This window comes from Schistocerca piceifrons, chromosome 8 (genome assembly GCF_021461385.2).
Source record: "Schistocerca piceifrons isolate TAMUIC-IGC-003096 chromosome 8, iqSchPice1.1, whole genome shotgun sequence".
NCBI lineage: Eukaryota > Metazoa > Arthropoda > Insecta > Orthoptera > Acrididae > Schistocerca > Schistocerca piceifrons.
The window spans coordinates 134,912,936-134,939,283 of NC_060145.1; the positions used below are offsets into that span (position 1 = coordinate 134,912,936).

The window sequence follows — 26,348 nt, forward strand, 5'->3', positions numbered from 1 at the left end:
ATATCAAATTAATAAATTGAATAATTTGTAATAACTTGTAATTAATAAATAGAAATGTGATAAATGTTATAAATGTTCAATGTGACCACCGTTGGCTGCACCGCAAACATCGATAAGGTAGTCAAACTCGTCTCACACATGCGAAAACGTATCTGGTGTTACGAGAGCACGGCAGGAGTGATCTGGTTCCGCAAATCATTCAGTGTGGTTGGTAGAGGCGGGACGTAAACAGCTTCCTTCACATAACCCCATACTAAATAGTCACAGGCTTTGAGATCAGGAGATCCCGGTGCCCAGAAGTGCAGAGTCAGGTCCTCAAGTCCCTTGCAATGGATCCAGCGCTAGGGAAGGGAGAATAGGCTACAGCCACCACGTACTCCTCGCACACCACGCAGAATCGTTCCAGGAAACTGGCAACATATATGTTTGATCGCTGTAGTAACAATTAAATATTACGACTGTGGTCTCAACTGGACATTTGACAATGAGTGAAGCATCGGAAGTGACCCCTGCTGATGAAATTGATTCTGGAAATACAAATATCTGAACCATTCTTATGGCTTGACCTAATTTTCCTAGTAAAAAAAAAAAATCCGTCATTCTCTTTGCGGCTACCGCAGTATTCCACGAGAAATCCGCGCCTCCCTTATGGCTGGAAAAACTCATTTTCCTTGCACATGCTGGAACTTTATACTTTATAAGCATGATGATCAAGGCGAACCCTTCACGCATCCCCTATTACTAAATATAATACTCCGCCAATAACTGAATGCAGGCGATACGAAACAATATGGAGCGAAAATCAGTGATGGGTGGACATGTGCCACAAGTTTTTCTTGCGAGTCGTACCACTGTGTCTTAGAAAGAGAGGTATAATCGTCTTGCAAGCCATCAGATGTTAAAAACACGATCGTAACAACCGCATTACTGTCACAAACGGTATTGGTTCTACTGGCGCATACAAGTATCCATTTTAAAAGCTATACTGGCTTCATAAATCGAGATCTGGTATTGCTTCCCAATGAAATGGTTTTCTGCACAAATACGGCAACACTGAATATCGACAGTGATCTCCGGAGTGTATATTAACAGAACAATAGCGCGGTTACACTTCGCCGACGGTGTAAGCTCGTAATGAAATCATCGAATTTAGAAACTGATTCGATTAAGGAACGTGGTATGAAGCCAGTATTTGCAGCTCCCTCACGCCACCGCTAGATATTTCTCCAGTATTTGTAATACATTCTGTCTCCAAGCTAGGTGATAAGTCGACTGGGGTAAGGAGGTGGTTAATTGAGAATAATCACATCAGTAGATAGTGTGTTCATTGAGTTCATAAAAAATGTTCACTAGCTATTCAGTTTTATACTGTTACGCTTTCTGGTACAAATGCTGTCTGGAATTTGGAGTCAAGTCCATCCGTTCAACCACATACGTGCATTGGATCCTATGGTGAAGTCTTTTAATGATTACAACCACTAGTGGATCATATTCGTGGCATTCTCATATCTCGAGACGAGTCACTTTTTTCGAACCTATCTGCTACAGTAAAATTCCAACGTGGATTTACACAGTCCCTATACATCTTGTAACTGCCCATCAGACTCTGCCTTGCCATCCTTGCAGCTCTGCGCATGTGATCGTTCCAGTTTAAGTTGGAACTGAGCAGAAGTTGGAGAGAGCTGTATCTACCAGCTTCTGTAACCTGTGTAGAAACAGAGTGACCTGAGTCACTGCGGCAGGGCGATGATTTGACCATTCGGTGGAAATGGGAACATGTCGTAGCTTCGCCAACCGTGTACGATGTGTAAGGTCAACGCCAAACGAAGCCCGCTCCTGCCACACTAGGTAATATAAAAGAGAGTACAGGAACCGAGAGAGGGACGAGGATTTTGCTACTGCATTGCATTGCATCTCCAAACTGCATACAGTTACTGCATCACGAAGCGGATTCGTGTCCCTCAGGACCCATTCACGTTTATCACCCCAACATTGTATCATCGTTATTTTGTTTATTCAACACTGTAAAAGATTCACTAACTTCATCCAATAGAGAGTCCGCTAAGCCTTTTACCGCAACTCTCTCTTCCGATATATCAGGAACAAATACGGTATGCATGCTGGCATCAAGCATATGCAGCGATCCTATGAAAAATACAGGTTTTGATCCATTGCAGAGACCAGTGTCAAGTTTCATCGCCTGTACTGCAGGAGGATGACCGTATCCCAATGACTATCAGTCGCAAGAGAGGATCACTGTGTCACTGTTTGAAACATTGTTTTTTTTCTGCTGTAACACGCTTTGTACACTAGCATACATTTTGTTTTTTCATCCACGACTTCTAGGGCTGCATCAGGTTCTAAACTAACATTAACACGTTCTGACCCATTGCCTCCCACAGAAAACTAGGCAACACATGGTGTAAATCATTTAAAGTTACACTATGTCATCAAAAGTATCCGGACACCTGGCTGAAAACGACTTTCATGTTCCTGGCGCCCTCCATCGGTAATACTGGAATTCAATACGGTGTTGGTCCACCGTTAGCCTTGATGACAGCTTCCACTTTTGCAGGCATACGTACAATCAGGTCCTGGAAGGGTTCTTGGGGAATGGCAGCCCATTTATCACAGAGTGCTGCACTGAGCAGTGGTATCGATGTCTGTCGGTGACGCCTGGCAGTAAATCGGCGTTCCAAAACATCCAAAAGGTGTTCTACTGGATTCAGGTCAGGATTCTGTGTAGGCCAGTCCATCACAGGGATGTTATTGTCGAGCAACCTCTCCGCCACAGGCCGTGCTTTATAAACAAGAAGGTAATTAAAACATCAATGTAGGCCTGTGCTGTGATAGTGCCACGCAAAACTACAAGGGTACAAGCCCCCTCCATGAAAAACACGACCACACCATAAAACCACCGCCTCCGAATTCTACTACTGCCTGCACACAAGTTGGCAGATCAAGTTCACTGAGCATTCGCCATACCGACTCCCTGCTATCGGATCGCCACATTGTGTACCGTGATTCGTCACCCCACACAACGTTTTTCCTCGTTTCAATCGTCCAATGTTTACGCTTCTTACAAAAAGCGTGGCATCGTTTTGCATTTACTAGTGTGATATATGGCTTATGAGCAGCCGCTTGACCGTGAAATCCTCCTCCCTAACTTTCATAGTACTTGCAGTGGATCATGATACAGTCTGGAATTACTGTGTGATGGTCTGGATAGATCTCTTCCTATTACACGTTACGACCCTCTTCAATTGTCGGCGGTCTCTGTCAGTCAACACACATGGTCGGCCTGTATGCTTCTGTGCTGTACGTGTCCCTTCACGTTTCCACTTCACTAGCACATCGCAAGCAATGGATCTAGGGCTGTTTAGGAGTGCGAAAATCTCGCGTACAGGCATATGACACAAGTGACATCCAATAACCTGACCATGTTCGGAGTCCGTTAGTTCCGCGGAACACCGCATTCTGCTCTCTCACGATGCCTAATGACTACTGAGGTCGCTGATATGGAGTACCTGACAGTAGGTGGCAGCACAATGCACGTAATATGAAAAACGTATGTTTCTGGGGGTGACCGGATACTTTTGGTCACATAGTGTATCTCTCACAGTGACGGAATAGCCAATGGCTCCGTGTTCCGTTTCGGGTGATTCCTCATATTGCAATCATCTATGCAATCACTGTTTTAGTGCTAGCCATGCCCAAAACGTGTTGCTCCTCCACCAAGACCCTTTCTCCATCTCAGACAAGCTATCTCAGTCAATCGCTATGTAGTAACCAACGGTGTACTGGCGAACAGATGGGATGGGAAAGACACCGTCTATGTACTGCAATAATAAGCATCACAGTTGATAGTGTGAACAAATTTGGCAATTTTACAGTAATTTCAACACTGACCAATGATGCAACAGCATGCTTTCCAGATTCTGTATCAGCGCTAAACCACCCCACCTCCACAATTCGAGTACCATTGCAAATGCAGATAGATTGTGCTGTACGTCCATTCATTGTTAATTCTGGAACATATACACTCCTGGAAATGGAAAAAAGAACACATTGACACCGGTGTGTCAGACCCACCATACTTGCTCCGGACACTGCGAGAGGGCTGCACAAGCAATGATCACACGCACGGCACAGCGGACACACCAGGAACCGCGGTGTTGGCCGTCGAATGGCGCTAGCTGCGCAGCATTTGTGCACCGCCGCCGTCAGTGTCAGCCAGTTTGCCGTGGCATACGGAGCTCCATCGCAGTCTTTAACACTGGTAGCATGCCGCGACAGCGTGGACGTGAACCGTATGTGCAGTTGACGGACTTTGAGCGAGGGCGTATAGTGGGCATGCGGGAGGCCGGGTGGACGTACCGCCGAATTGCTCAACACGTGGGGCGTGAGGTCTCCACAGTACATCGATGTTGTCGCCAGTGGTCGGCGGAAGGTGCACGTGCCCGTCGACCTGGGACCGGACCGCAGCGACGCACGGATGCACGCCAAGACCGTAGGATCCTACGCAGTGCCGTAGGGGACCGCACCGCCTCTTCCCAGCAAATTAGGGACACTGTTGCTCCTGGGGTATCGGCGAGGACCATTCGCAGCCGTCTCCATGAAGCTGGGCTACGGTCCCGCTCACCGTTAGGCCGTCTTCCGCTCACGCCCCAACATCGTGCAGCCCGCCTCCAGTGGTGTCGCGACAGGCGTGAATGGAGGGACGAATGGAGACGTGTCGTATTCAGCGATGAGAGTCGCTTCTGCCTTGGTGCCAATGATGGTCGTATGCGTGTTTGGCGCCGTGCAGGTGAGCGCCACATTCAGGACTGCATACGACCGAGGCACACAGGGCCAACACCCGGCATCATGGTGTGGGGAGCGATTTCCTACACTGGCCGTACACCACTGGTGATCGTCGAGGGGACACTGAATAGTGCACGGTACATCCAAACCGTCATCGAACCCATCGTTATACCATTCCTAGACCGGCAAGGGAACTTGCTGTTCCAACAGGACAATGCACGTCCGCGTGTATCCCGTGCCACCCAACGTGCTCTAGAAGGTGTAAGTCAACTACCCTGGCCAGCAAGATCTCCGGATCTGTCCCCCATTGAGCATGTTTGGGACTGGATGAAGCGTCGTCTCACGCGGTCTGCACGTCCAGCACGAACGGTGGTCCAACTGAGGCGCCAGGTGGAAATGGCATGGCAAGCCGTTCCACAGGACTACATCCAGCATCTCTACGATCGTCTCCATGGGAGAATAGCAGCCTGCATTGCTGCAAAAGGTGGATATACACTGTACTAGTGCCGACATTGTGCATGCTCTGTTGCCTGTGTCTATGTGCCTGTGGTTCTGTCAGTGTGATCTTGTGATGTATCTGACCCAAGGAATGTGTCAATAAAGTTTCCCCTTCCTGGGACAATGAATTCACGGTGTTCTTATTTCAATTTCCAGGAGTGTATATCAAAGTAAACGAGACAGCGATCTACACATTTCTAGCTCTTCGAGCATAGCGCGTAATTTACAGCTGGCCAGAAGTAGACCGCTATATTCTGCGTCTCGTGAATGAACGGAGTGTACGGAGACCATAACTGCTATCCCGCACCCATCCAAGTCTACAAGATTTCTCCAGATAAACACACGTCGGGGAGCTTGGCACCCCTTGTCGATGTATAGTAGTAGACATGGAAGTCTTGTGATGGAATAGCAGACAGTTAAGAACAATAAACAGGTGGTTTTTATGCATGATGGAGCTCCAGACGGATGGAGTTCGAAGCATTTTACGTAAATCAACTACGCTATCTATTCTAAAGTATTGTTCTAGTATCTAGGATCAGTACTGGGAATCTACTGGTAACAGTGAACATAAACTCATACACTCTTAATGCTACACGATTCTGCACTTAAATCAGCCTACAATGTCTGAGCATTGCAGTTTGCGACCGTCGTGAGGGACGCAAGGCTGTTAATATTCCATTGTAAGAAATATATTTCCAGAGCACGACATACATGCTTCTTGGAGGTTTCTCTGCGATAAAATATGGCGACAAACTGTAAAATGAAAAAAAATCTACTTCCTTAAAACATCGCTTCTGTGTGATGCATGCACAATACAGTTTTCCAGAGGTGTGTAGCGTCGACTGTTCACATCTGACCAAAGGTTCAGAAATTACACGTCATGCCGCCAGTAATTCTGTAAACAGGACATCTGCCAAACAGATGTATACACAGGGATTGCAGTGCCTCACAAACACCTGTCACTTACTTAGAATCACTTTAGTTATGAAACTGAAGTCTCGAATTTATACCCAAGGTGCTACAGGGGAATGGAGCGCGTGACATAAATATTCCTTCGTTTAGAAGAATGTGTCGAAACAGGATCTTCACGTTTCATTACACATGAGATGGAAATCCTCTGATGATCGAGAGGTTTACTGTTAACGATCACAAGTAGACAGTGCTCTAAGTCACACACAGAATACGTATAAGAGTTGAACACAGGCTATGTCACACAAATGATGCATCCTGACAGAACAACGAAAAAAAAGAAAGGTCAAATGACCTGCAGCAACATCTCCCTCTATCTCTAGAATGCATCATCAGTCTACTATTAAATCGTACCTCGTTACAACCCCATCTCTTCCGATCACTCCATCCACTTTCTGTCATCCTTTAATGCAGATGCAAGTAAGTTTAGAGGCAGATATTTCTCTGTTTTCCTCGAAAGCGTCAAATACAGTAATAAACTTACGTGTACCACTCTCACCTCAATAGACACACAGTAAAATGCTGCTTTCACGTAAAAAATGAGTGTTTTCCTGGTCCTCGGGGCTTTCATGTCAACGTTTTCTCGGATTCCTCTTTATCTTTGATTCCTCTTTCTCTTGGATTCCTTTTCTACCAGAAAACGTAACAGTATACATCTGAAAAGCTAGTGTACTTTTCTTATGACCTCAACCAGCACACCATCTACTGTACGTGATTATTCACAGTCAACCATCACCTATAACCCTGTCGATAAATTGCAAACCTTTGCCCTTGCACCAAGAAAGAATGCATTACAAATACTGGAGAATCACCTAGAGGCGGCGTGAGGGAGTTGGAAATGCTGGCTTCATACCACGTTCCTTAACCGAATCACTTTCTAAATCCGAAGATTTTATTATGAACTTACATCGTTGGTGACGTGTAACCGCGCTATTGGTCTGTTAATAAACACTCCGGAGATCATTGTCTATATTCAGTGTTGCCATATTTGTGTGGAAAACGATTTCATTTGGAAGCAATACCATACCTCGATTTATAAAGTTCGAGTAGTTTTGAACATGGATACTTGTGTGCACCGGTAGAACCAATACCGATTGTGACAGTAATACGGTTGTTACGATCGTGTTTTTAACATCTGATGGCTTGTAAGACGATTATGCCTCTCTTTCTAAGACACAGTGATACAACTCGCAATAAAAGCTTGTGGTACATGTCCACCCATCACTGATTTTCGCTCCGTATTGTTTCGTATTTCCTGCATTCAGTTATTGGTGGAGTATTATACTTAGTAGTAGGGGATGCGTGATAGGTTCGCCTTGAGCATCAGGCTTACAAAGTATAAAGTTCCGGCATGTGCAAAGAAAATGACTATGTCCAGTCGTAAGGAAGGTATGGATTTCACGTGGAATACTGCAATAGCTGCAAAGGGAATGAATGATTTTTTTTAGTAGGTAAATCAGGTCAAATTATAAGAATTGTACAGATATTTGTATTTCCAGAACCACTGTCGTCAGCAGGGGGCATTTCCGATGCTTCACTCATTGTCAAATGTCGTCCAATTGAGTGATACAGTGGTCAAATATATATGTGGCCAGTTTCCTGGGACGATTCCGCTTGGTGTGCGAGGAGTACGTGGTGGCTGTAGCCTATTCTCCCTTCCCTAGCGCTGGATCCATTGCAGGGGACTTGAGGACCTGACTCTGCACTTCTGACCACAGAGATCTCCTGATCTCAAAGCCTGTGACTATTTATGATGGGTTATGTGAAGGAAGATGTGTACATACCGCCTCTACCAACCACTCTGAATGATCTGCGGAACCAGATCACTCCTGCCATGCTCTCATAACACCAGATACGTTTTTGCATGTGTGAGACGAGTTTGGCTACGCATCGATGTTTGCCGTGCAGCCAACGGTGGTCACGTTGAACATTTATAACATTTACAGTAGCACATTTCTATTTATTAAATAACTATTAAAAACTAATTAATTACTAATTAATAAATTTATTAATTTGATATCAAACATTATGAAAAAGGACTTTGAAACTTCCTCTTTTCACTGGTATAAATATAGTTCACTTTAGATTAGTACTTGAAGATTTGAAAGATGGTCCATCATTTACACTAACGCTGTACATAAGTTCTCGTAATCCCCCAGCGTCTGGAGATGGGTGTAGAAAGGAAGCAAGCAATCGGGCTGGGGCCAGAAACAGTAATGCCTTTGTGCCGAGGGGAACCGACCCAGCCTTTGTACAACAGCTTGGAGAGTGACCTCAGTCTTCTGAGGGTGCTCTGGTCATTCGTCGGGCCAGTGTATGTGAAGGGACAGATGACTTGTGACCATCGGCTGAGGTAGATGACCTACCGAGCTTGTGGGAAATATAGTGCTGCGAGGACTATATACGATCTGTGCGCTTATGCTGTCTTTCTTCGTGGTATATATATGAATGTCCGATAGTCGATAGCTATATACAAGATGCACAAGTGATGATTTTGTTTGATGCAGAGCACGAATTGTGTGCTTACTACATCGATGCAGTATATACTGATATATAGCCGGGTTGGAGATCACTTTCCAGCTGAAATATTTAAGTTTCCGTCAAAAGCGCCAGAGCAGTGTAATTGAGGAAGTGTCTTTCCTTATTTGACGATCTGTAGACCACGTTTGCAGGGTTTAGTTGTCAGTGCAATAGTTCTGCAATAGTTTAGACGCTGAAAGTCTCATCTGCAGAAAAAAGTGGCGGACAGTGCTCCCATACCAGCAGCAGCAGCAGTTTGGCGGGTAAATTCAGTAATAGCCATTCAGAATGCTCCATTGTTTCACTGGACATCCTTTGAGCTCGGCCGTAGGAGACTCTACACGCTGGCTCAATCAAGATGGTGGCAAGGTATCTGCAGAACGTTCTGAGAGGAGCATTATGTCTTCTTTGTTCACGTGTTCAAAGACAAGTTGAAACAGACTGTCCATCTCTGGTGTGATACTGTCCCTCATTCACCATTGTCGCATTATTACATCTCTAGACCAGCAGCTGTAGGACACCAAAAATTCAGCCATTTTTCTCTTCTGTAGGTCAGTGCTTCGAATTCTGTTTGTGTAACTGCTCTGATTCCCCGTCTATGCTTACACAGTGCTCTGTTTCCATATAACAAGAATGCTTTTATGATTAATGGTGCTTTCACAAGCATGCATACACATGACGAAGCCTTTGATCGGTGAGTATATGAGCGAAACATTTACCATTTCTGAGACGTATGTTGCAAGGACAACACATGATGGACAGGCTGTCCCGTTAGGGTCACTAGGGGGCATGCGTCCTATGTTATTCTGGGGTATTTTCGTTAACAGTTCCTGTTAGGACTAGAATTTCCATGTAGACAAGTTGAGACATCAGGAGAGCTCCTAAAACAACAAAAGAGACCCTTAATTATTTCTGCAACACTTAATGATTTCTGTGAGGGGTTGACATGTAATGGACAGGCTCTGCCTTTAGTACCGCTAGGAAGAATGCATCCTGTGTTATTCTGGGTTATTTTCGTTAGTGGTTTCTGAAAACATTGCAAAAGATTTCAATAGCGTGCCCAGAGACAGACTTGGCTGTTATTTACATAGACATGAGATGTCAGTATAACGTTGAGAACGACTTACATGCGCTTGCAGGGTAGAGTCGCTAGGCAAACATATCTCAGTGAGAAATTAGGCCTGTGCTGGACCCACAGGTACAAAGGCTGGTTAATACAGAGAACTATCGCATAAATGGTATGATACTCTGACAAACCATGTTAAAATACACACATTATTGTAATCCTGAGTCTGGAGGAGATTACAACACGTTGCAGAAACTAAGGCAGCAAGCAGACCAGATTGGAAGCAGTACCATCAGTGGAAGCGTTTGTGCCAGGGAAACCAGCCCAGCCTTTGTACACTACTTAAGTGTGTGGCCACTGTCTGCATATGGCACTCTGATCACGCATCAGAGCAGTGCGTGTGAGGGCTGTTGCCTTGTGGCCGTTGGCCACAGTGGATGACTAACTGACCAACCTCATGGGAAATATGTAGTGCTGCGACTATGTACTGTGCATGTGCTTATTTTCTAATTTTTTTGAGGGGGGGGGGATCTTAATGTCTTCTCAGCATATATACGAGAGTGAGGTGCTCAATAGCTATATGCAGGATGCAGAAGTGATGACTTTGTACGGTGCGAGAAACGAATTGCGTTTACTGCTGCGATATGGTATGGTGATACATTCGTTTTTGGTGGTATAGTCTGATTGAAGACCAATTTCATGCAGAAAAATTCAAGCTTTCGTCGACAGTAGCAGAGCAGTGTAATTGAGGGAGTGTCTTTGGTGGTAGTTTCTGTATATCGTGATGAGTAGACCACTTTTGCAGGGTGTAATTGTCAGTCCAATATGAATGCTGTATGTTTTTCGATTTGTACAAAATAGTTTGCCGCTGAAAGTCTCGTAATTTGTCTGTGTGCAGGAAGTGACAGTGTTCCCAAACAGGCAGCAGCAATTTGGTTGGGAAATTCAGTGAGAATCAATGAGAGTGCTCCATTCACAGGTAGTTCCATGACATCAGAGCATCACAAGACATCGTTTGTGCAGGGTGTAGGAGCCTTTACAGAATGACTCGAACAAGACAGGGGTAAGGTATCTCCGAAAACTTCTGTGACTTCTGAGAGTCATGTGATTTCTTTGCTCGAGTGCTCAGAGGCAAGCTCAAGTTGACCAGCCTCCTCTGATTTGTACAAATGGGATGTTGTCCCCCACCCCTTCCCCACCTGCCGCTGCGGCTTTACAGCATCTCCAGAGCACCAGTTGTAGAACATCGAAAATTCACCGATAATTTCATCCATTTTTCTCTTCTGTATTTCGAATTCTCACTGTGGTTTTTTTCCACAATCTAATGTAAGATTCGAAATATGTCATGATCTTTTAGATATGTAATTGCTCCGATTTTCCCATTTGTGCATATACGCTAGTGTGCTTCAAAAAGAGAGAGAAATAAAAACAAGAGCCTTAACATTCCTGACTCCAGCAGCAAATATAAACTAATCCCACTCAGCGTTTCAAAAAAGTGATCAACACCACAACAGCTGTAGGACTTAGAAAGTTTTATCTCTCTATGACAGTGCTTTCAGACAAGCAGCTAAACCTCGAAAAAGTGGTAAGCGTCCTGTTTAGATTTACAGAGATATTTACTTCGGCTTCCAAATATCGTCGTTTTGGTGTGGGAAATCGGGTACTGCGGTGATATCGGTATCGAGATCTATTTCCAGCAGAAACTGTCTCAGGGATGGAGGCTGGGAGTTTTCACAAGTATGCCAGAAACCTCCGCGGTCTTTTTAGAATCATTGTTCAAGGATGGAAGTATTCCTCGGAATAAAACGTGTAATTACATCGCAAAATATTTAAATATTCTTGCGTCATCTGCAAAACTCTTTCTCTCTTTGTCCAGTGGTACGTGTTGTTCCTGTAACATCTTCAAGGTATGTATGTGACAGTATACCACACATTGCTTGAACACCAAATTTAGGGACCGATGACCGTAGCAGTCTGGTCCCTTTAATCCCCCAAACCAACCAACCAACCAACACCAAATTTAATAATTCCTGAAGCAGTTCATGTTCAGCGACAAGGGCTATCCTTGTGTCACAAAGAATGAAAGTGCACCAGGGATGAGGAGGAAGGTTGCAGGCATTTTCAACATGACAAGAAGCACTTTGCATGACCGCTCTATTGGCAGTGGCTGGTGGCCATTGTGGAGCAGCTAAGTGCATGCGTCTTCCAGTGGCTGTGACTCAGGTGCGTGAAGCACATGCGAGAAACTTTTTCGGATATGCTTAGTGCGCTCTGGGACAGTGTAATCACATGGTTCATTTGAGTATGGGATTAAAAAAAAGTACTGAATTTTTTAATGTCGTCTAAATTATTTAAATGCCAGCATCAATATCTAGGTGTATTGCAATTATAGAAATAAATAAACAATGTACTTAAACAAATTGTTTAAACAATGCCTTATGCATGCTATATTAGCATTCTGTCAACAGGTCTTCCCAGTGCAGCAACTCGACACAGGTTAAATGAATTTCCTGCCAGTTTCCAATAGGGATGGTGAGGGAAGGGTTGGTGGAGGGCCAACAGTGTCGTCTGGTGCTGGTGTTCTGAACTAGGTCAGTTGGTCTCCAGGTCTCAAGGTGAACACACAAAATTTGATATCCCTGCCAATAAATTCGAATTTCCTGTCATTTCTTTTTTAATTGCCGCTGTTTCCCTGGGGAGGGGGTGGGTGGAGTTAGGTTAGTAGAGGTAGCTCAACTGACCTATTTTCACTCCAAAATTTGAATTTTCTGTCATGACATCGGTGCAAATTGACATATCTATGGCCACCACCTGGGATCCGCCATCTTGAATAAATTTGGCAACAATGCTGAGTGGGGTGATGCCCACTTTGTCCCACTACTACGGCGAGAAGGCCTTACGGAATAAAAAAAATTTTAAGTTAGTTTATAACTCAGGACATCTGTAATCCTCATATGTCTGTCGGTATAAGAACGATTGTTTTATCTGGTTTCCTTGTGTTTAGCACTTGACAATGAGATGATGTTTTCCTGAGATATGTTGTGGCAGTAATCGCATGATTGCTGACTGGGCGGAATATCCTCAATATTGCTTCTCACAGGTAGTCTCTTTAGAAGACACACTGCATTTTCTAAGTGTTCCGCCAGTAAAATGCAGTATCTGTTTCACCTACTTCACCACATATTCTATCGGATGGTTCCAGTTGAAGTTGTTGATAACTGTGATCTTGAAAAGCGTCAGTGAAGTGGTCGACTGACATATATATGCATCATTGGCATTGATTCAATTTATCATAACCCAGATCATCTTTTGATCGACTTATGAATATCTGATGCTCATAAAATGGGTGGCATAGGGGTCTCCAAAAGTCGAAAGTTGGCATATCTTAAATACTCTATATTTGTGTTGATTGCATATCCATATTTGTTGTGTTATGAATCTGATGGAGTCCTGGATGGTAGTAGGGGGTAATGGGCATTGAGCCCCTCGATCTCTCTGCAGAGAATAATTGAGCTCTGAGGATTAGGCCACCTTGACCAGCGGACGACAACTCGGGCTCTGACCATCATTTATGAGTCACGTATTGTCTGTCACACAGCTGGCGGGGTTCGTTTTGTTGGGACTCCGCAAACTACAGCCACGCACATTGTTGTCTGGGCCTGTTGCTAAAATGTCTAGCACATAAGATGGCAAAGCTCATGAGATACTGAGATACATATATAAGATAGTGATAGTATCACATACACAAGACATAAAAGGGCAATACGTTGTTGGAGTTGTCATTTGTACTCAGGTGATTCATGTTAAAAGGTTTTCAAAGTGATTATGGCTGTGCAGCAGGAATTAACAGACTTTGAACGTGGCATTGCAGTTGGAGCTAGACGCATGGGACATTCCATTTCGGAAATCGTTAGGGAATTCAATATTCCGAGATCCACAGACTCAATAGCGTACCGAGAATACCAAATTTCAGGCACGGCTTCTCGCAACAGATCATGCAGTGGCCAATAGCCTTCACTCAATTACAGAGTGGCAGCATTTGCTTAGAGTTACCAGCTTATCAGTGGTAACAGCCAAGGAGAATTGTATAACACAAACGCAAAAATCTGTGTGGGACGTAAGGCGATCGTATCAATTAGAGCGTTGCGGCAAATTTGGCGTTAATGGACTATGGCAGTAGATGACCGACGCAAGTGCCTTCGATAACACTACGACATCGCCTGCAACCTCTCTCCTGCGCTTGTGACCAAATCGGTTGGGCGCTTGACGACAGGAAAACTGTGGCATAGGTGAATACCAATTTCAATCGGTAAGAGCTGATGGTAGGGTTTGGTTGTGGCACAGACACCACGAAAGCATAGACCAAAGTTGTCACCAAGACACTCTGCAAGCTGTTTGTGGCTCCATAATGGTGTGGGCTGTGTTTACATGGAATGCACTGAGTCCTCAGGTCCAACTGAACCGATCATCAACTGAAAATGTTTGTGTCCGGCTACTTGGAGACATTCACGGACTTAATGTTCCCAGTGTCAAGTCACTGGGCTACAACTGTTTGCAGTTGGTTTGAAGAAGATTGTGGATAATTCAAGGGAATGATATGGCTACTCAGATCGCCTGACATGAATCCTATCGAATATTTATGATACGTAATTGAGAGATCAGTTCGTGTGCAACATCCTGCACCGGCAACACTTTTGCAATTAAAATGCTATAGAGGCAGCATGGTTCAATATTTCCGCAGGCGACTTTCAACGGCTTGTTGAGCCCATGCCACGTCCACTTTCTGCACTACGTAAGGCAAAAGGAGGTCCAACATGATATTGAGAGGTGTTGCTTAACTTGGCAGCTGTTTTGGAAAAAAGTGTGACTGACCAGTGTATAATTCAGCCTTATAATTGTTGAAGTGTCTTTTGCTTGGGTTTTGTGCAGAGCAGAGAAGAAAGACAGAATTTTTTGGACTTTCTGGATAGAGACACGAGGCCGACACTTGTGTTTTGGAGGTGTGGAGGAGCGGATTCTCTGGAATGGAGATGCAGGACACTCTGACTCTGGAGATGCAGCAGAAGGCCGACTTGCATTTTTGAGGATCAGCCCATCACACAGTGGCAGATTAGCAGTGGTTGGCAGCAGGCTCGGCCTTATGCCGGACTGGCCCTCCCCTCCCCTCCCCAACTCATAAACTATGGTGAGAACATGTTGCTGCACAGGCTAGTAGTAGAGCACAGGGGTTTTGAGCGCATTTTTTACATCAAATTTTAATGCAAATTAATTAAATTGATCACTTAATTACCCCCCAGCCAAACCCATCATCACCCCCATCCACCCCCACCCTGAATGACAAACTACGTTTTCCTCAGCCTTCATATGGCCCCCAACCCCGTCCACTCCCCCTCGCCACCCCAGTCTCAACTACCCTATTGATGGGTATATCAAATTTTCGTAGGAATCTCAAATTTTGGTGGGAATTTTAAATTTCGGTAGAATTTCGAATTTTGGTGGGACTTTCTTTGTCCCTGGGGTGCTGGCTGCTGTGGCCGAGCAGTTCTAAGTGCTTCAGTCTGGAACCGCGCTGCTGCTACGGTCGCAGGTTCGAATCCTGTCTCGGGCATGGATTTGAGTGATGTCCTTAGTTAGGTTTAAGTAGTTCTATGTCTAGGGGACTGATGACCCCAGATGTTAAGCCCCATAGTGCTTAGAGCCATTTGAACCATTTTTTGTCCCAGGGCTGTGCTAACATCCCATGCCAACTCCCATCCAGGAAATGGCGGGAAATTTAAAATGGCGGTACCCTTTCTGGGACTTGAACCCTGTTCGCGGTGGACATAAAGCCCAAGTCCACCCCCCCCCCCCCCCCCGGCCCACAGCTCATGGTTGATCCCACCAACATGTGGAAAATAGCCAGATGCAGGAGAAGAAGGTTAGGTTAGTGTACTTAATTCATTTTCGCTGGGAAATTGGAATAAAGATCGGTCCTAATTACATAATTAATCATAAAGATCGCTCCTAATTACACAACTATATCCATAGCTCTACGCAAGGACTGCTTAAAATAGCAATACAGCTCAAAAATTGTCAATGCCACACAACTGGTGTTATTCTGCTGGGAAAAAAGTTTCACAATACCATTTGAAACTAGTGGCAGGCACACTCAAACTCTACCCTTTACCTAGAAGCCACAGGGAAAAAAGGCTGGAATGGGAGGTACTAGCTTTAATTTTTTTTGCGGGAAATATGTTCAACTGACGAGATGCTGGTGCTGGTCAGAGAAGAGTTCAATAAGTGTATTACCAGCGAGCACAAAGCTGAGGACTGTATCTATCGCTGTCTCATGTCAGAGGTCGTTACAGACACCTCACCCTGTATCCAGGAAATCGAAGCCAAAAGACACAGAGATACGGAAAGTCTGGCCACAGAGATAGAACATCTACAGCTGGTGTTAAGCAGAAATGGATACTCCTCCACAGACATCCAAAGGGCTTGGTTCCAATCCTGCTGAGCACTATGCGACTTAACTTCTGAGGTCATCAGTCGCCTAGAACTTAGAACTAATTAAACCTAACTAACCTAAGGACATCACACACATCCATGCCCGAGGCAGGATTCGAACCTGCGACCGTAGCGATCACGCGGTCCCAGACTGAAGCGCCTTTAACCGCACGGCCACACCGGCCGGCATCATCCAAAGGGCACTTCATGCTACCAGCCAACCACAGGGTACAGAAGAGGAGCCAGAGGAGGCGAAGAAGGTGGCATACCTGCCATATGCTGGACCTGTTTCTGCAAAGATCGGCAGAATTCTTTCAAAATATGATATGAAGAGGATCTTCTGTCCATCCTCCAAAATTGGGACAATGCTAGGGAGTGTGAAGGACGACATGGGGCTACGTAAACCAGCCATTTACAACATCCCGTGCCAGTGTGGAAAGTTATACATTAGCCAGACAACCAGGATGGTGGATGTCAGGTGCAAAGAACACCAGAGGCACACCAGACTCGGAGAGGCAACCAAATCTGCCATAGTGGAGCACTGTCTGGAGCTCGGTCACTCAATGGACTACAACAACAAAATTGTGACACAGATACCAAGATTTTGGGACAGTGTCATAAAGGAGGCCATCGAGATCAAGGTCACAGACAAGCTAATAAACCGAGACAGCGGTTACCAGCTCAGCTCGGCGTGGAGTCTGGCTCTGGAGCTTATCAGGGCCCAACGAAAGGAACCAAGAAACTGTTCAAGAAGTTGTGACACCGCAGGAGCAGCACCAGGCGGGCGCGGACTGCGAACGGAACGCCGACACAGGACGGGCCTGAGAGAGCTGCCACAGAAAGCGACCAAGTCGGGCGCGGACGTCCGAGGGAGAGTAGGGAAAGAGACAACACCTTACAAGCAGCGCCAGGCGGGCGCGGACGACAAACAGAGCGCCCAGCGCCCTCTGGGCATAAATACTGGACAAGATCCTCCAATACGGCAGTCTCAGGTAGCACCTGAAGAAGGCAACGAGTTCCGTGACCAAAATATTGTGCCAGCGCGACACAAACATCCGGCAGTAGACCCGATTATTCCACATTATTTTAGCTGTTAGGGACTCAGGAGTTACTTTCAGGCAAATTTGAGTTCTGTCTGCTTGTCTGGAGCTTGTTTTGTTTTTCCTGCTCTGTGTAAAGTGCTCTGTGCGGCAAATAGACAGTATTTATGGTATGTTGTGATAGGAACCTACTACACCCATTTAGGAAGACTATCTATTGTCTTTCTGTTGACTTCAGGCATTCTTCAGATCCATTAACAATACTGCGAATAGCTCGAGTGCCAAGGGAGAAAGGTGCAACCCTATAACAGACCTCGGGCACCCTATCCGTGACAACAAGATGTGAAATTAACACTGGCTCAACTAAAACGTACATAAAACTTCTCTTAAATAAAGCAGGGATAAAACGATAGTATATTGCCCATGTCAAAATACTATACTCAAGGCTAGAGCAGAAGCAGGCACGAGAAATTTAGCAGCATCAAAGCACAACCGTTACCTTAAAAAGATCTTTATATTAAAGTTACTCAAGCGTGCCAAACAATAGAAAGTACCTTTTCAAGGTGCGACGCATGTACTACCGGTTACCTCATCCGTGAACAAAGGCTTGGCTAGAGAATTTGATTTAAACACGCCAACAAGTAACAAGCACGTCAGTACGTCAGAAGAATTACTCAGGCAATTATTAACTAAAACTTGACAAGAATTCCAAATCATTAATGCTTCCACACAGTAGTTATTACCACTACTATGAGGAACTCCCTTCTTGATAAATGAAAGATGAACAGTTAAAATACATTGAAGCGCCAAAGAAGCTAGTACATACATGCGTATTCAAATACAGAGATATGTAAACAGACAAACGCTGCGGTCGGAAACGTCTGTATAAGACAAGAGTCTGGCGCATTTGTTAGATTGGTTACTGCTGCTACAATGGCACGTTATCAAGATTTAAGTGAGTTTCAACGTGCTGCTATAGTTGGCGCACGAGCGATGGGACACAGAATCTCCGACATAGCGATGAAGTGGGGATTTTCCCGTACGACCATTTCACCACTGTACCGTGAATATCAGGAATCCGGTAAAACATCAAAGCTCCGACGTCGCTGCGGCCGGAAAGAGATCCTGCAAGAACGGAATCAACGACGACTAAGCAGAACCGTTCAACGTGACAGAAGTGCAAGCCTTCTGCAAACTGCATCAGATTTCAGTGCTGGGCCATCAACAAGTGTCAGCGTGCGAAACATTCATGGCCTCGGCTGGGTCCGTCAGCACCGACATTGGAATGTTGGACTGTTGATAAGTGGAAACATGTTGCCTGGTCGGACGAGTCTCGTTTCAGATTGTATCGAGAATGGACGTCTACGGATATGGATACAACCTCATGAATCCATGAAGCCTGCATATCGGCAGAGGACTGTTCGAGCTGGTGGAGTCTCTGTAATGTTGTGGGGCGTGTGCAGTTCGAGTGATATGGGACCGCTGATATGTCTAGATACGACTCCGACATGTGACACATACGTAAGCATCCTGTCTGACCACCTGCATCAATTCATGTGTATTGTGCATTCCGACGGATTTGGGCAATTCCAGCAGGACAATGAGACACCCCACACGTCCAGAATTGCTACATAGTGGCTCCAGGAACACTCTTCTGAATTTAAACACTTCCGCTGGCTACCAAACTCGCCAGACATGAACATTATTGAACATATCTAGCGAGCCTTGCATCGTGCTGTTCCGAAGAGATCTCCAACCCTTCGTACTCTTACGGATTTATGGACATCCCTGCAGGACTCATGGTGTTAGTTCCTTCCAGCACTACGTCAGACATTAGTCGAGTCCAAGCCACGTCGTGTTGCGGCACTTCTGCGGGCTCGCTGGGGCCCTACATGACAATGCAGGTGTACCAGTTTCTTTGGATCTTCAGTGTAAAACAACACATATAGCTACCAAGACCGTCTAAAAGAGTTAAACAAGAACAACACTAAAGACTTAACCTGAAATACTCTCCCTGAGATATTTGCCTTTTTAGATTAAGAAAAATAGGCCATAATACACGGAATAGGTTACATACGAGGAAGATGGTTCAGCATATGTGACGAAAGTTCAAAAATACATTACTGGGCATTAAAATTGCTACACCAAGAAGAAATGCAGATGATAAACGGGTATTCATTAGACAATATATTATAATAGAACTGACATGTGATTACATTTTGACTCAATTTGGGTGCATAGATACTGAGAAATCAGTATCCAGAACAACCACCTCTGGTCGTAATAACGACCTTGATACGCCTGGGCATCGAGTCAAACAGCTTGGATGGCGTGTACAGGTACAGCTGCCCATGCAGCTTCAACACGATACCACAGTTCATCAAGAGTAGTGACTGGCGTATTGTGACGAGCCAGTTCCTCGGCCACAATTGACCAGACGTTTTCAGTTGCTGAGAGACCTGTAGAATGTGCTGGCCAGGGCAGCGGGCGAACATTTTCTGTATCCAGAAAGGCCCATACAGGACCTGCATGATGCGGTCGTGCATTTTCCTGCTGAAATATAGGGTTTCGCAGGGACAGAAAGAATGGTAGAGCCACGGGTCGTAACACATCTGAAATGAAACGTCCACTGTTCAAAGTGCCGTCAATGCGAACAAGAGATGACCGAGACGAGTAACCCTTGGCACCTCATACCATCACGCCGGGTGATACGCCAGTATGGCGATGACGAATCCATGCTTCCAATGTGCGTTCACCGCGACGTCGCTAAACAAACACGGATGCGACCTTCATGATGCTGTAAACTGAACCTGGATTCATCCGAAAAAAAGACGTTTAGCCATTCGTGCACCCAGGTTCGTCGTTGAGTACACCATCGCAGGCGCTCCCGTCTCTGATGCAGCGTCAAGGGTAACCGCAGCCATGGTCTCCGAGCTGATAGCCCATGCTGCTGCAAACGTCGTCGAACTGTTCGTGCAGATGATTGTTGTCTTGCAAACGTCCCCATCTGTTGACTCAGGGATCGAGACGTGGCTGCACGATCCGTTACAGCCATGCGGATAAGATGCATGTCACCTCGACTGCTAGTGATACGACGCCGTTGGGATCCAGCACGGCGTTCCGTATTACCCTCTTGAACCCACCGATTCAATATTCTGCTGTCAGTCATTGGATCTCGACCAACGCGAGCAGCAATGTCGCGATACGGTAAACCACAATGGCGATAGGCTACAATCCGACCTTTATCAAAGCAGGAAACGTGATGGTACGCATTTCTCCTCCTTACACGAGGCATCACAACAATGTTTCCCCAGGCAACGCCGGTCAACTGCTGTTTGTGTATGAGAAATCGGTTGGAAACTTTCCTCATGTCAGCACGTTGTAGGTGTCGCCACCGGCGCCAACCTTGTGTGAATGCTCTGAAAAGCTAATCATCTGCATATCACAGCATCTTCTTCCTGTCGGTTAAATTTCGCGTCTGTAGCACGTCATCTTCGTGGTGTAGCAATTTTAATGTCCAGTAGTGTCGGCTTTACCAAAGCAGGGCTGCAAAACTGACGGCGGAGAGCTGAGCACCAAGCAGGCAATAATCACTAAATCGGAGCAGCACATACAAGAGTCACTGGCCGGAATGTGTGTCATAGAAATACCAAAGGATGTTCATCTTTAGAAAGAAAGTGGCAGATCTTCGATCATGCATGCAGACAAGCCAGGCTAATGTACACTCACACTACCCATCAAGTGGCTGGTAAACCGCAATAACTGGCGGAGAGCTCTATAACAGGACTGCAGACAGCGTGGCAAATTTCACGCGTGCATAGTGTGCGGGTCGCGTACCAGCCACGTGTGGGCCAAGGCCCAGCCTGTCACTTGGCTTTCCTCCCTCCTTCTCGGAGGTACCTGGAGCAGCGCCATTTTTCATTTAGAATTGCGGTGCGGTATTTTTCGGTGGGCATAGCCACTGAGTTGTGGAGAATCGTGGTGTCGGCGCTATTTACCCTTCGCTGTTTGCTCGTGATACGAATGACATTCACAGGTCCAGAGGCTGTTTGCGCAAAGAGAGGCATTCTAGCGATCTACCGTCACAGGCCTTTACTATGAATGGCAACGACAATGGAGAGGGATGCGAATTCTCTGTTCTAATAAGCGACGGGTACAACTCATTTGCTATGAAACTTCATTACAATACCATGCAGACAGAAATTTAAAGATTCAGTTGACAATGGAAGAGCAAAAAGATACAATGATCAACAGACGGGATTTATTGTTCTGTCATTAAGAAGCACTTTGTGATAAATTCTCAGACTTGGAGAACGCGAAGAAACTGGTGGCATGCATAATACAGGTTTCAATGCAACTGAACGAAGAGTGTGGGAGACTTCATATAAGAATGCAAAGTGCATTGGCTAAGTCAGGAGGCATGCCTGGAACGATTTTTCGTTTTAAAACTTGCTATTGTTGAATTTATGAATGAAAAACGAATGAAGAAACGAAAATTAGAACATCTGGAATGGATTGCAGACTACGTATTTTAAGTGGACTTGACAGTACACTGTCTATCGTAAGATATTGTTAGGTAACTTCTTTCTGATTCGCTAGGGATGCATTTAAAAAGAAAATTGCATTGTAGAAGGCATAAATTCTCACAAAGAAAGTCAAGTTCCTTAAGCTCACTGGCTTCAAAGGAAACATGCAGTTTGAAGCACTCATTGTGGCCTCATAGTTTTATAAAGGTTTACATCTGTTTTCAAAGTGTTGTCGAGATCGTTTGGAATTTCAGCTGAAAGAGCACCTATGCATGTGCAGATGTAACTGACTGACCTGCAAGGTCATTCCAGTTTTAATGACAATTTTTTTTAGTTAAACCTGTCTAGAACGTCTACATTGCTTGCCTCAGGTACATTTTCCTTTCCCCATAATGAGGTTGCAAAAGTGCTACAATATTTCGATCAACTTATTTGCGTGAAAAATCTTTTCTCGATTATGAAACTAAGTCATGATTTCGTGGCAACTTGAGTGCAAAATTCTGTAAAATTCTCTGCATCTGCCCATATGCTGACAGTTTGTCCCAGATAAAAATTATGTCTTCATCTCACCAAAAATGATTAAATAATACTTGAAACTTACTTTGATTGTGAGTTTTGTTGTTGAGGAATGTGAAATATAAAACCAAGTCACATGCAGTGCAACAGCACTGCCATTTAAGTGTGGCATGCACGCAGTATTCTCCTCTTTCCCTTCCTCACGCTCAGACAGTGTGGCATGTCAGTAAGGGAAATGTACAGCGCCACTGAGCTCTTTGGCACACGTAACCGTGTACGGCACACGAATCAAAATCTTGGCTGTCCCTGCTCTATACCAACAGCGCCACTACACGTAGCCTTCTGCTGGAACATGCGCGTACTGGGAAATCTGGTCACACTAACGCAAAAACGACTACGCTCTGTGTCATGCGTCATCCTCTCTGAGACCCCTGACAAGCCTCTGCTTGACTGTCCACTCCACGATTCTTCGCCAGACAGCGCTAGTTCCCAGATACCCAAAGATGGCGCTCCAGTTCACCGGATACGAGGCATCGACCTCGCCACACACCTCAGAAATACAGTACTGGCCATTAAATTTGTTACACCACGAAGATGATGTGCTACAGACGCGAAATTTAACCGACAGGAAGAAGATGCTGTCATATGCAATTGATTAGCTTTTCAGGGCATTCACACAAACTGGCCGGGGTGGCCAAGCGGTTCTAGGCGCTACAGTCTGGAACCGCGCGACCGCTAGGGTCGCAGGTTCGAATCCTGCCTCGGGAATGGATGTATGTGATGTTCTTAGGTTAGTTAGGTTTAAGTAGTTCTAAGTTCTAGGGGACTGATGACCTCAGAAGTTACGTCCCATAGTGCTCAGAGCAAATTTTAACCATTTTGTTGAACCATTCACACACGGTTGGCACGGGTGGTGACACCTACAACGTGCTGACATGAGGAAAGTTTCCAACCGATTTCTCAAACACAAACAGCAGTTGATCGGCGTTGCCTGGTGGAACGTTGTTGTGATGCCTCGTGTAAGGCGGAGAGAAATGCGTACCATCACGTTTCCCACTTTGATAAAAGTCGGATTGTAGCCTACCGCGATTGCGGTTTATCGTATCGCGACACTGCTGCTCGCGTTGGTCGAGATCCAATGACTGTTAGCAGAATATTGAATCGGTGGGTTCAGGAGGGTAATGGGGTAATGCGGAACGCAGTGCTGCATCCCAACGGCCTCGTATCACTAGCAATCAAGATGAGAGTCATCTTATCCGCATGGCTGTAACGGATCTTGTAGCCACGTCTCGATCCCTGAGTCAACAGATGCGGACGTTTGCAAGACAACAACCATCTACACGAACACTTCGACGACGTTTACAGCAGCATGGTTTATCAGCTCGCAGACCATAGCTGCGTTTACCCTTGACGCTGCATCAGAGACAGGAGCGCCTGCGATGGTGTACTCAACAACGAACCTGGATGCACGAATGGCAAAACGTCATTTTTTCGGATCAATCCAGGTTCTGTTTACAGAATGGTCGCATCCGTGTTTGACGACATCGCGGTGAACGCCCATTGAAAGCGTGTATTCGTCATCGCCATACTCGCGTATCACCCGTCGTGATTCTATGGGGTGCCATTGGTTACACGTCTCGGTCACCTCTTGTTCGCATTGACCGCACTTTGAACAGTGGACGCACATTTCAGATGTGTTACGACCCGTAGCTCTACCCTTCATTCGATCCCTGCGAAACCCTACATTTCAGCAGGATAATGCACGACCGCATGTTGCAGGTCCTGTACGGGCCTTTTTGGACACAGAAAATGTTTGACTGTTGCCTTGGCCAGCACATTTTCCAGATCTATCACCAATTGAAAACGTCTGGTCTATGGTAGCCGAGCAACTGGCTGGTCACAATACGCCAGTCACTACTCTTGATGGACTGTTGTATCGTGTTGAAGCTGCATGGGCAGCTGTACCTGTACACGCCATCCAAGCTCTGTTGACTCAATTGCCAGGCGTATCAAGGCCTTTATTACGGCCAGAGGTGGTTGTTCCAGGTACTGACTTCTCAGGATCTATGCACCCAAATTGCGTGAAAATCTAATGAGATGTCAGTTCTAGTATAATATATTTGTCCATTGAATACCCGTGTATCACCTGTATTTCTTCTTGGTGTAGCAATTTTAATGGCCAGTAGTTTTCCCGTGACCAGCCGCGTCGCCCTATTTGTCCCCGACAGAACTGGCCTGGGACCACGACGGCGGCGCCTCACCTCTCGCGGTCCTTGCGCTGCTCCCTGCGCGCCTGCTCCGGCCCCAGTTCCTTCTGCTGCTCCTGCTGCTGGCGCCTCTTGCTGCCCCCGTGGTGTCGCTGGCTGCCCGGCTTTCGCAGGATGCCGGAGCCGCGCCGCGCCACGCAGATGCGGCCCGCCGTGTACGCGAACAGGCACAGGTTCGACACCAGCAGCAGCGCCATCGGCCCGTAGAAGTACACCAGCGTCGCCGGCTTCCCTGCAACCACAACGGCCACAGCCTCCCGTGTCACAAAGAATAAGATTTGCTGTAGATTTGCAAGAGCCGTACACTATCTGATCAAAAGTATGCAGACAACTATTAATAGACATTAGCATGGGGTGCGTCCATCCTCCGCTTTTATGCCTGCTTGATCTCTGCTGGGGACACATTGAATGAGGTGTGTGAATGTCTGCGATTACTGACAGCCCATTCTTCCTCATTCTTCCTGTAATGCCACTTCCTCGGACGAGAAATGAAAATCAAATATTATCTCCAAAATTCTCAATGATTTCCCCAAAACAAGTTCCAAATTTCATGAAAAATGAACAACCAAACAAATTCCAGTTAACACTATTATTTGGATAGTAACCAGTTTTTGTGACGGCTCCCCAACCCAAGGTCCTCGGTGGTACTTTTGGGGCAGTCACCACAAATTGTATAAAGGGTGGGTAGTGACCAGGATGTACCTATGTCTGTTGGCCGAAAAATAATTACTGACAAGAATTGCGCCAGCTAGAATGAAGAGGTAACTTATCTTTATTTCTGACGAAACGTGCACCAGCAATACAAGTCCGAGTAATATCCGAGAGTAATCCGTGTACTGAGCCTAGTCGAATACAATAGCAAATATCACACTGCAATGGCTCCGCTATAAACTCCAAGAAAGGCTAGCAATAGACAATCGACAATAGACTGTCCGTCTCGGTTTTTTTCCCTTTATTGTTATTTTAGTACCTGAACAATCAGGTAGGCTGTCAGCGGCATGCTACACCGCTCTTCAGCCATAGGGATAACAATAACAGTACACAGAATGGAGAATTAGAAATAACATAGTGACGGGCAAAAAATAGTGGTCACAGATACACAAAAAACACGGAGCCGTTCACACTCGACGATAACGACACTGAAAACACGTTGACACGGCGCACATAACACTGATGAATTCGACGGCACAAGTGAACGTAGAAGCGTGACGGCGGACACTAAAAACACAAAACGACGTCGCACACACGAGACACTGATGGCGATGATCTCCGGCGCGCGAAAGTCCACGTAGCGTGTGCGAGTCCGGGGACCTGCCAAGAGGGGAAGAAGGGTGAGGGGGGGGGTGGAGAGGGGAGAACAAAAATGCTAATGGCTGAGGAGATGGGAGGAGGAGTAGACTGACAGGGGAGGGGAGGCCCGGGGTAGGAGTGGGGAGAAAGGGAGGAGGGAGGGAGGGTGCCCAAAGGAACAGACACAGGAAGAGGGAGGGAGGATCAAAGTTGGTAGGAGGGGTAGATGGAGGGAAGGAGGACATCATCAGGGAGGGGGAGCTGGCGGAAGCCACCTTGGGAGAGGGTAAGGAGGGTGGAGAGATGGAGACCGGGTGGGACGTGGGAATACAGGCGTGGCAGTGGGCGGGGATGGGAGAGGATGGGT

The 26,348-nt window shown here is 45.9% G+C and overlaps 1 protein-coding gene across 1 annotated transcript in view; it reads right to left on the bottom strand.

Moving 5' to 3' along the window:
• The window catches only part of LOC124712130 (probable G-protein coupled receptor Mth-like 3), a 297,280-nt gene that overhangs the window by 18,778 nt on the left and 252,154 nt on the right, over positions 1 to 26,348 (bottom strand). The window contains exon 10 of the mRNA XM_047242429.1: positions 24,686 to 24,923. Within this exon, the coding sequence (XP_047098385.1) occupies positions 24,686 to 24,923 (238 nt within the window). The remainder of the gene's footprint in view (positions 1 to 24,685; positions 24,924 to 26,348) is intronic.